At 46.5% G+C, this 11,705-nt stretch overlaps 1 protein-coding gene across 1 annotated transcript in view; it reads left to right on the forward strand.

Moving 5' to 3' along the window:
• Positions 1-11,265, forward strand: part of dnm1a (dynamin 1a) — a 74,015-nt gene extending 62,750 nt beyond the window's left edge. Inside the window, 8 exon segments of the mRNA XM_048258396.1 lie at positions 641-750; positions 995-1,106; positions 1,582-1,596; positions 3,139-3,309; positions 4,077-4,306; positions 5,374-5,456; positions 5,459-5,585; positions 10,015-11,265. Coding sequence (XP_048114353.1) covers positions 641-750; positions 995-1,106; positions 1,582-1,596; positions 3,139-3,309; positions 4,077-4,306; positions 5,374-5,456; positions 5,459-5,585; positions 10,015-10,081 — 915 coding nt within the window. The 3' untranslated portion in view covers positions 10,082-11,265.
• Positions 11,266-11,705: the final 440 nt, after the last annotated feature.

The following is an 11,705-nucleotide window of genomic DNA, read 5'->3' on the forward strand; positions in this document are numbered from 1 at the left end:
AATGGACAATGGGTCATGGCTACAAGTGAACGGAAGCTCACCACATATGCACACACACACACACACACACACACACACACAGAGACATATGCATATGCACACCTTTCAAGAGCAGCTGAGTACATTAATGTGTGTGTGTGTGTGTGTGTGTGTGTGTGTGTGTGTGTGTGTGTCTCCTTGTGTGGTGGAGCCCTGGGTGGGAAGGGCTGTTTTTTTATGGCTGGTTGTGATGGTCACTGGAGCACAGTGGCCACAGACAGGGTGTAGCTCTCTGTTTCTCTCTCTCTCTTTCCCTCTCTCTCTTTCTCTCTCTTTCTTTCTCTCTCTCTCTTTCTTTCTCTCTCTCTCTCTCTCTTTCTCTCTCTTTCTCTCTCTGCCCCCTCTTCTTTCTCTCTGCCTAAATGTCTTAGTCACTCACATGAGCATATTGGAACACCAGTCACTCTCTCTCAAACACGCATAAAGAGACACACACACACACACACACACTTTATCCCTCTCTCTTGTGCTCCGTGTGTCAGCTATCAGTGTGTGCATTTTGGCTTGGCGCTTTAATCCGTCCCAGGCTGAGGCGTCTGTCTCTCTCACTGTCTGCATCTGCCCTGGTGTTAGTCTGACCTGCATCTGTCACCCCCTGCAGGAGAAAGAAAAGAAGTACATGCTCCAGGTGGACAACCTGAAGCTGCGTGATGTGGATGCTGGATTCATGTCCAGAAAGCACATCTTTGCCCTCTTCAACACTGAGCAGAGGTCTGTGTCATGCACACACATACTCGCACACGCACTCTCTCATTCAATTCAATTCAATATGCTTTATTGGCATGACAAGGTAATTCTCTATCACACACACACAGACACACACAATCACACACACATAAACACACAGAACTACGATAAAAATGAAACAAACCCCTAGAGTCTTTGTAACGTCTCCCACACTCTCTAAACCCATTCTTTCTTCCCCTCTCTCCACCTCCCTCTATCCCTCCGTAAGGAATGTGTATAAGGACTACCGGCAGCTGGAGCTGGCCTGTGAGACACAGGAGGACCTGGATGGCTGGAAGGCATCATTCCTGCGCGCCGGCGTCTACCCAGAGCGTGCCGCTGTAAGAACACACACTGTGCTACACACACCTGTGCTAGATCTTGGCTACTTATACCTATGTTACATATCCCTGTGCTACACACACACCTTTTTCAGTACATTACATTTTGCTGATATCCTTTTAACCAAAGTGACTTACAAAAAGGGAAACAATCAAGGTATAGTGGGACAAGGACAAGTTAGTGCAGCAATAAGTACTACTTCCATACAGTAGAGTCCACACACACCTGTGCCAAATACCCCTGTGCTACATCTACCTGTGCTACACATACCTGTACATATTCCTGTGACTTTGCAAATCTATGCTAATTCTGTTCCTCTCCTTCACTCTCTTTTTTTTCTCTCTCTCCTTTCTCTCTCCTCTCTCTCTCTCTCTCTTCTCTCTCTCTCTCTCTCTCTCTCTCCTTTCTCTCCTCTCTCTCTCTCTCTCTCTCTCTCTCTCTCTCTCTCTCTCTTCTCACTCTCTCTCTGACTAGGACAAAGAAGGAAAGGTAAGTTCTGTCAGCCTATAATGTTCTCTTTATGTTCCTACACTCTTTGATAAAGGTATACTATGCAGTATCAGGTGTTTTTGGCGACTGTAGAACTCCCCCTGAATATATCGCGACTGTAGAGTTGCGATATATTTATATTTTACTCTGCCGTTGTAACGTTGATGACAAGGTAATGTTTCATGATTCTCGTGAGATGTCTTCGGGTCAACTATTCTTGAAGTTGCATGGCTGGTTCTCTTGTTAGCGACTCACTAGGGCTATGCTGTATGACTATGCTAGGTGAACGATTCCTCTATTACAAGTTTGTTTACCATCAAATTGGCTTTGTAAAGGTTATATTAGGGTGAAAATCTTGCATAGTATACCTTTAAGCTTATGAACCTGTCACCTGTCACTGTTAAGCTTAGTGGCCAAAATAAAAACCTAAAAAATACATAATCCTGATGATGTTGGAGTTTGGTGTAATTTATCACTCTCCTCAGATCAGGTGATCATTGTCCATAAGACTATCTGATAGGCTGTGAGATCTCTCTCTGATGCCTAATGAATCCGCCTGATTGGTTGTGATGTTGATGTTTTTACAATCAGTCGATGAGGTAATTGTGTCACCCTCCCGAGATCAGGAAGTGTGTGTGTGTGGCGGGGCATTGAGCGACAGCACAGTGTTGCACTGCAGAGCCATGTGATTGGTGGAGTCAGGGTGAGTTAAGACTTTAGATAAAGGCTCGCCCACACACACCAAGACGGACAGACCTCTGAAAGCAGATCTGAGCTTTAATCACACACACAAGGAGTAAGTGTGTGCGTGTGCGTGTGTGTGTGTGTGTGTGTGTGTGTGTGGTAGCTCCAGTCAGTGCCCAGTGTGAGATCATGTCTTTGTGGTTGTTGGAACTCAAATGCATACTAATGGAGCTGATTCGTCAGTATGCAAACGAATTTGAAGGAAAATATCTGTGCGTGTGTGTGTCTGTCCACCACTGAAATCAAAGAATGTTCTAGCACTTCAAGACAGTTTTTTGCTGTCTACTTTGTGAAAGACTTTCCTGTTGCCCCTAAACTTCGCCAGTCAGACCATCCATCATAAAGTATTGAAAGTAGTTTGGTGCATATCTGTCTAGTTTTAAAGTAAAGTAGTTTAGTGCATACTTTAGCACATCTGTCATTTAACTCCTGTATTGTGAGTAGTGTGAGTAGTACGCTCTTGAATATATTTCTTTTCACCTTTCTTTTAAATACTTTTAAAGTATCTCAAGGGGTCCAGGTCTCAGAACTACGAACTACAGCATTCATACAGCTCTTTATGATTATGCTTATAGGTGCTTTATATAGTATACTATGTTTATTTATATCTTGTTAGATTTTCTCATTATTATTATTATAGGTTTGATTGTCATTGTCTGTCTTCTTCTCATTTCTGTGTGTGTCTACACTAACTGTCTTATGTGTGTGTGTGTGTGTGTGTGTGTGTGTGTGTGTGTGTGTGTGTGTGTGTGTGTGTGTGTGTGTGTTTTGTGTTTGTGTTTGTGTGTGTGTGTCCAGAGTGACACCTCGGATGAGAATGGCTCAGACAGCTTCATGAACTCCATGGACCCCCAGCTGGAGCGCCAGGTGGAGACCATCCGCAGCCTGGTGGACTCCTACATGGGCATCGTCAACAAGACCGTCCGGGACCTCATCCCCAAGACCATCATGCACCTGATGGTCAACAACGTCAGTCACACACACACACACACACACACACACACACTTTACACATACTTTAATCATTCACAGTTATGTTAACTGCTCACCTCTAAACATTTCCACCTCTCCCCCCTCATTCCCTCCTCTCATTCCTCCCACGTTCTCTGTCTCTCTCTCACATCCTCCTCTCTTGTCTTTGTCCATCTCTATTTCTTCTTTTCATTCCACTCTTCCTCCTTTCTCTCTCTCTTGGCTTTCCCCCTCTCTTCTCTTTTCTGTTCTCCATCCCTCTTTCTTTCTCTCTGTCCATCTCTCCCTCTATGTTCTTCCTCCCTCTCTTTCTCTCTCCTGTCTGTCCATCTCTCTGTCCTTTTCTCCATCCCTCTCTTTCTCACTGTCCATCACTCCTCCTTTATCCATCTCTCTCTCCTCTTTTCACCCTCCCTCTCTTTCTCTGTCCATCTCTTCCCCTCTATCCTCCTCTTTTCTCCCTCTGTCTCTTTCTCTCGTCTGTCCATCTTTCCCTGCTTTTCTCCCTTCCTCTCTTTCTCTCTGTCCATCTCTCCCCCTCTATCCTCCTCCTTTCTCCCTCCCTCTGTCGCTCTTGTCTGTCCATCTCTCCTCTTTTCTCCCTCTCTTTCTCTCTGTCCATCTCTCCTCCTTTATCCTCCTCTTTTCTCCCTCTCTCTCTCTCTCTCCATCCACCTCTCCCCCTCTATCCTCCTCTTTTCTCCCTCCCCCCCTCCCTCTCTCTCTCTGTCCACCTCTCCCCGTCTCCTGCGTCCTGTGTCCAGACTAAGGAGTACATTAATCTTGAGCTGCTAGGCGCCCAGCTATTGTACTTCGATCTTGGGGACCAGAACTCCCCTGATGGAGGTCCAGAACAGGCCAACACCCTTGACGAGATGCTGCGCATGTACTACGCCCTGCGCGAGGCGCTCAACATCATCGGCGACATCAGCACCACCACCATCACCACCGCCATGCCCCCGCCCGTCGACGACTCCTGGCTGCAGGTGCAGAGGAGGGAGGGATCGAGGGGGCAGGTGAGGAAAAGAGGCGTGTGGGAGAGAAGGTAGAGAGGAGGAGCAGTGGGAGAGGTGGAGAGGGGGGAAAAAGAGAGGAGAGGGGAGGAGAGGAGGGAGGGAGAGAGAGGAAAGGAGAAAGGAGGTGGAGAGGAGTAGAGGGGGGAGGGGAGGAGAGGAGAGGAGGGAGGAGGAGAGGAGAGGAGGTTTATTTATATAGCACATTTCATACACAGAGGTCATGTGCCATGGGCAATGTGCTTATGCACATGCCCATGAGGGAGGAGGGAGGGAGGAGGAGGAGGAGAAGGAGAGGAAGAGAGAGGAGGAAGGGAGGAGGAGGAGGAGAGAGGAGGGAGGGAGAGGAGAGGAGAGCAGGAGAGGAGAGGAGGGAGACAGTGGAGAGGAGGGGGAAGGAAGAGGGGCAGGGAGGAAGGCACAATGAAGTAGAATTAGACAGGTCAGTGGGGTCATCTCTCTGCACAGGATCCAGTCCCAACAGTCGCCTGCCATCACTGTCTTGAACACTACCTCATATCATCATACCAAGTCAGTAATCAGTCAGGAGGGTGTGCAGTTGAGTCACTGTGGGTTCAGTGACATGGCGCCCCCTAGTGTTCCCTGAAAAAAGCACACACTATGTAGCATGGCAAAGCATTAGGGCTTGTAATAATGTATTTTCAGTTTACATTTTTTTTCACCATCATTATGAGGTTTTGGCTCTTCATCTATCATCTACATCTCCATATGTAGTTCCTTATACTGTGTATAAGTTGGCACATCTCCATATGTACTTCTTTATGCTGAGTGTCCTGTGTCAAAGTCGGGCACTCTGTCATCAACAGTCGAACACATGTCACCACAAGCTGATTTCACAGTTTATACTTTTTCAGATTTCAGAAATAAAACAGGGATGTATCTTAAAGTGATTAGAAAGTAAAGATAGTAAGGTGGTATTACACATGTAGAAGATTAGAAATTGTGTTGGAGATGAATGAATGAATGGAATTAAAAAAATAACATTAACTTTCCTTTAAACTCGACTTTACCCCCCCCCCCCCCTTCCCCGCCCCTGCTCCTCCAGGTCCCCTGCCACCAGCCCCACTCCTCAGAGACGAGGGCCCCCTCCAGGTCCCCCAGCACGTCCAGGCTGCGGGGCTCTGCGCCGGGACCCCCCCCTGGAGGCCCCCCCGTCCCCTCGCGCCCGGGGGCCTCACCTGACCCGGGACCCCCACAGGTGCCCTCGCGCCCCAACCGTGCACCCCCCGGCGTGCCCAGGTGAGTCCCGTTACCATAGAGAGGGAGAGGTGCTGGCAAGGATGTTTTAAAAAAAGTGGACAGTGATTTAAGATTGTGAAAGAAGTCTGGGAAACCACAGCAACCATGGCATGTGTTAAAAGCTAAAGATATGGAATACAGGTGAGCTTTAAAAGGAAAGATAAGAACTAATGGCAACCTGTGACAGGGAGCAAAGTTAATGTCAATGTGTTGATCTTACTATATCTACAGTATATACACAGTTAAAAGCTGCAGATACGTGTCTCATATCCAAATATTAAGAAGGGAGTTATAATCACTGTGATGAGCTGATTGATTGTAATCATCTGGGGAGCATCACTTCAAAATATGTGAAGCATGGATTCTTTCAGTCGATTACAGTTATTATGTATGAATAAACTTGAACTGGGTATTTTAAATACATCCCATCAAGGCTGAGAGGAGACAAAGATCTTGAATTTGTTTCCAGTGGAGCTGAAGACTGTAGTGGTATTTACTCTGTGTGTGTGTGTGTGTGTGTGTGTGTGTGTGTGTGTGTGTGTGTGTGTGTGTGTGTGTGTGTGACTGAGGGAAAGCTAGAGGGAGTGGCGTACAGCTGGATTACAACGGCCACACAACTGAAGCATTCCAATCACAGAGCGTATAGTGCAACGGAACAGGAGACACCAGACCGAAGAGCTTTGCGCACATTCAAAAACATGGTGTAGACTCACCGTGAGTCTTCAGAAGACACACACACATAAGAGGACGGATGTACTTCTAATCAGACATTTGTAGCAAAGTGTTCAGAAACATTTTGCCAAGAAAGTTATTAGTAAATCATAGTTTGATAGTCTGAAGGATGCAGTCTGCCATTTTGCTTTCACATACATAAAAAGTTGTTGATATCATATTAAATGACTCTGTGTTGAAACAGTATCCTAATTGGCTGGGATTGTTCACGGCTCTATCTGAGCCACTATGTTTGTGTCAAACATCAACAAGTGCAGGCTAGAGTCACAGACCTTTAACGCACTACTTTTAAGGAATTTGTCTGGCGCAATTGGGAAATCTGCAGGACCAAAGAGGTGTGAAGGGAAGAAAGAATGTGTGTATGTGGCAGGGGACATCGTGTGTGTGTGTGTGTGTGTGTGTGTGTGTGTGTGTGTGCGTTGGGTTGCTTTTTTCTTCTCTCTGTCTCCTCTGTGATGCTAATAATCTGCTAACATTGCCCTCTGTTGCTTGTGGTCCTGTGCTAACTCTGGTGACATTACAGTACCTGAAAACAGTCAGGGCAGCTGCTTGCCTCCTTAATGAGACACTCACACCACTCAAGACTGCTGTCTAGCCTCACACACACACACACACACACCTGCAGCAAGGGATGTGTGTATACTCCCTTAAATATTCAGTTTAACCAACTAAACATCTTTACACTGAGGATTCATTCTGGTCAGTCACTAATTAGGTAAATCTCATACAGTAAAACACTCTCTGAAATCAACACACACTAAGTAAGCGCATGAGTAGTTACTAGCTCTTTTGGACTGGACTGAAATTAACACGAGGAGTGTTATTAGTCTGGAGTTTGACCAGACATGACAGCAGTCAGTAGTGCCGTGCGTCTCTCTCTCTCTGTCTCTCTGTCTCTCTCTCTGTCCTCCACATCTAAAACCCTCTGGTCTTGCACCACCACCCCCTCACCCCTCATCTTCCCTCACCACCACCTCCACCTGTCCGCTATGATTCCTCTTTCAGAATTACAATCAGTGACCAGTGAGGACTAACGCTTCTGGTACGTGTGGTGCTCCCACTCTCACCAACTTGCCCAGCTCTCTCTCTCTCTCTCTCTCTCTCTCTCTCTCTCTCTCTCTCTCTCTCTCTCTCTCTCTCTCTCTCTCACTCACTCACTCTCTCACTCTCTCTCACTCACTCACTCACTCACTCACTCACTCACTCACTCACTCACTCTCACTCACTCACTCACTCACTCACTCACACACACACACACACAACCCTATCTATAATAACAAACACACACACACACTCACTCACACTCTCTCTCTCTGTCTCAAACACACTACACACACACACACACACACATACACACACCCCTCTCTATAATTAACAAATACACCCTCACACACTCTCTTTGTCTCTCTCTGTCACACACACACAAACACACTTAACCCTCTCTGTATCTCTCACACTCACCCCTTTTAATTACTCACACTCACCCTCTTAATAACTTACTTATAACTGTCTCTCTCTCTCTCTCTCTCGTGTCTGGTGCTGGTCTCAGCACATTGGACTGGGCTCTTCCTGCTGCATGACCCTGTGTCTATGCGTGTGTGTGTGTGTGTGTGTGTGTGTGTGTGTGTGTGTGTGTGTGGTGGTGTGTGTGTGGGTGTATGCAAGTATGCTGTGCAGGATATCTTTCCTCACATCAAAGGAAAGGTTAGATATATTATTCCTTTACGTGATGTGGTGATTCTCCACACCATGTTTACACACACATGCAGTCACACATGTGCAGTCATTCATGCACACTCGGAGCAGAAATGCACACACCTCTACATCACATCCAAGTGGATCTAAGACGGAGTGCTGACACAAAGGTCAGGGGTCAAGAAGCAGTGTAACCGTTGTGTGTCCCCCCCTTGTCCCCCCCCCCCCCCCCCCGCCAGTGGCATCTTACACAACCATGGCTCTGTTGGTGAATGTTGCCATAGAAGCATTTACCAAGGAAACCTGTCCGTTATGTGACGTATGTAATATCCACTGTTCCAAAGCCTCATGCCCACACAGATAACGGCTTCCTCTGGATTATGGATCTTTCCATGCCGTTATCTGCATAATCTATCGTTTGGTTTCCCTCATAAATCACAGTGGTTCCTCACTAAGATAGGATGGCTCTTCTGACCTATCGTTTGGTTCCTCACTAAGACACTTACAGTAGGATAGCTCTTCTGACCTATCGTTTGGTTCCTCACTAAGACACTTACAGTAGGATAGCTCTTCTGACCTATCGTTTGGTTCCTCACTAAGACACTTACAGTAGGATAGCTCTTCTGACCTATCGTTTGGTTCCTCACTAAGACACTTACAGTAGGATGGTCTTTTATCGTTTGGTTCCTCCCCAACAGTAGGGATAGCTCTTTCCTATCGTTTGGTTCCTCATTAAAGACACGCCACAGTAGGATAGCTCTTTGACCTATCGTTTGGCACCTAATCCTAGGAACTTCTGACCCTATCGTTTGGTTCCCATGCCTAGGATAGCTCTTCTGACCTATCGTTTGGTTCCTCACTGCCTTCCAGGATAGCTCTTCTGACCCTATCGTTTGGAAGACAACATTAGGGGACCTATCGTTTGGTTCCTCACTAAACACGATGGTGTTTTATGCCCCAGCGTCGTCTTCCAGGCAGCTGCCGCGCCACCTGATTTAAAGGCAAACTAAAACCTAAGACCATGCCTAACCCTAATGCCTTCCAGGCAGCGCTGCCTTGAAGACAACATTAGGGGCATAAAACACCAAGAAACACTAAGACACGTAGGATAGCTCCTCTCATCTATCGCTTGGTTACTCCCTAAGGCCTGTAGGATAGCTCCTTTAACTCATCGCCTGGTTCCTCACTACAACATGCAGGATAGCTTGTCTCTCATATCGTTCGGTTCCTCACTACAACACGTAGGATAGCTCCTCTCAAAGTGTGATGGCGAATTTGATGTTGCATTTTTAATCTTTGTCTTTTCAGTTTTTGACACCAGGAAGTTATATCCAGCTGTACATGACTTGCACAAACAAAATAACGTTAAAAATTTGTACCTTGTAAATTATATTTATGTAACTTTAAGGATTGTAAGCAGCATGACAGAAATAGATAACATTGAAAATTGTTTACTGTTGACATTAATTAGTTGGTGGCAATCCTTTGCTCTGCTATCAGTTGATTTGAGGGATGCAACTAAACATTTCTCTAATGCACTGGACATTTCATCACAAGTCTGTCATTAAGCAGAGTAGAGTACTGGACATTTCTAGCCTGGACTAGGCCAGACTCATATTCTATTCCAATGGAGCGACTGAACCGACCGAATTTCCCGAACTTGAATTTTGTGTGCAGGGTAAATTCGGGCTGGCTTCCAGGCTAAAACATCTCCTTACAGTAGTCATTCTTAAGTTCTTTAATGGAGACAAAATGATCTTCCAGTATGTCAGCTCTATTTTCCACTTGAATCTTCCAGTACAGCTAAAGTGAATAAATGTCTTGAGGAATCCCATGTCATTTTAAATGTATGTGTTTGTGACAAAGTGTTGTCTGTGTGTACCAGTTTCCTATGCTATATATCTCCAAAGCCAATGTGTGTATGTGTGTGTGTGTGTTGCCCTACACTCATTCCCTGTCTCCTGTCTGTGTCCCTGTGTGTTTCTGTGTGTTTCCATGGCAGCCGCAGGCCGCCGCCCTCTCCCTCCAGACCCCACAGAGCCTCAGACTCCTCCTTCTTAGACTATTAGCCCCTCCCACCGCCATGGCCGACAGCAGGAGCACAGCTGCCTGCCCAATCAAAACAGCTTACCTCTCCCAGCCACTCCCACAAGACCCACCCCTCAGTGTCTTCACACTCTTTTGCCTCGGAAAAACACGTGCACACATACACACACACACACACACACACACACACACACACACACACACACACACACACGCACACACACACATGGAGTGTGCATGGAAAGAAGAAAAGGTTTGGGTATCCTGTGCTTTCAGTAGTTAGAGGTTTTACTTTTTTTTTTTTATTTGTTTTGTTTATATCTCTTTTTTTGCTCTCTTCTTCCCATGAGCTGAATGAAAGAATGCTTTCTTCTTCCAAATCATCTTCCTTTCTTCTTCTTCTGTTTCTCGTTTCTGGTGTTTGGAAGTAGTGGGTTTGGCCCACGTGCTAATGCTCGCGTTCTTGCCTGGGTCCGATGCGTTATCTCTGTCGCACAGCGACTTTCTGGCCGGTTGCCCTGCCCGGGGCGGACTTGGGCCGCATGTGGGCCGCATCCGCCCCAGCCGGCGCCAGCCTGAGGGTTTTGGGATAACTGCATCTCCTGAAGTGTGCTGTTTTTTTTTTGTGTTTGTTTGTTTGTTTATATCAATGTGCCATTTTTAAGTGTTCTCACGTCCTTGTCCGTTTTCTGCCTCTGCTGAGCTCTCACAGATTTCTGAGGTGTCAGGACAGCCGCCACCGTGTTTTGTAATTGGCTTTCACTATCTGGCAATCGATACATCACCGTCAAGGGTGCAGAAGAAAATCTACTTACTAGCAGTATGTAATAGCACAAATGGTTTCCTGTGACAAGCTGCTGAGCAGGAAACAGCTGTGGCAGTTCCTTCTGATCCTGACATCTCAGAGATCCGAATGTTCTACTCTTTCACACTCTCATCTGTCCATTCTGCACTCCTTTTTTCCTTTATCCCTCCTTTCTTTGTCTTTTTTTCCCCCCAATTTTTATGTTCTAATTTTATTTATTGTTTATATTGGTCAGCCGCCCCAGCAAGGGAAGCCCCTCTCGCCCCGAGAGCCCCCTGCCTCCGTTCGACTCTTGATTTTCTTTCCCTTATTCCTTCTTTTTCTTTTTTCCTCCTTCTATTCCTCTCTTCCCTCTCTTCTGTGCTCTTCACAGCGGAAAATGAGAGACTTGCATCAAACTCCAGAAAATACAACCACCACCCCCCCCCCCCACCCTCCAAAAAAAAGAAAGAAAACAAAACAGAACCCCCACCCCCACCAGCACAACCAACCAGCCTCTCACACATGGAGAGAAAGAAAGGACTGAATAGAATTAAAGAAGAGAGAGGAGGACTCCTCAGGGGCCAACCCTCATGTGACGTTCTCCACGCACCCATGTCTAATGACTAAGAGTAAAAGATGATGATGATGATGATGATGATGAATGAATGGAGGAGGAGGAGGAGGAGGAGGAGGAGAAGGTTGGCAGTGCTGACAGAACCCCTGCTGCACCTCAGGTTGATTTTCCAGAAGGTTCCATCTGCTCCTTGGCTACCCAACTCCCTCTGATCTTCCCCTCACTCCCCATTGGCTCTCTAGGTGTTCTCTCTGACACTGTGATGACCCCCCCCATGTTAGTGATA

The sequence above is a fragment of the Alosa alosa genome, chromosome 12 (genome assembly GCF_017589495.1).
Source record: "Alosa alosa isolate M-15738 ecotype Scorff River chromosome 12, AALO_Geno_1.1, whole genome shotgun sequence".
NCBI lineage: Eukaryota > Metazoa > Chordata > Actinopteri > Clupeiformes > Clupeidae > Alosa > Alosa alosa.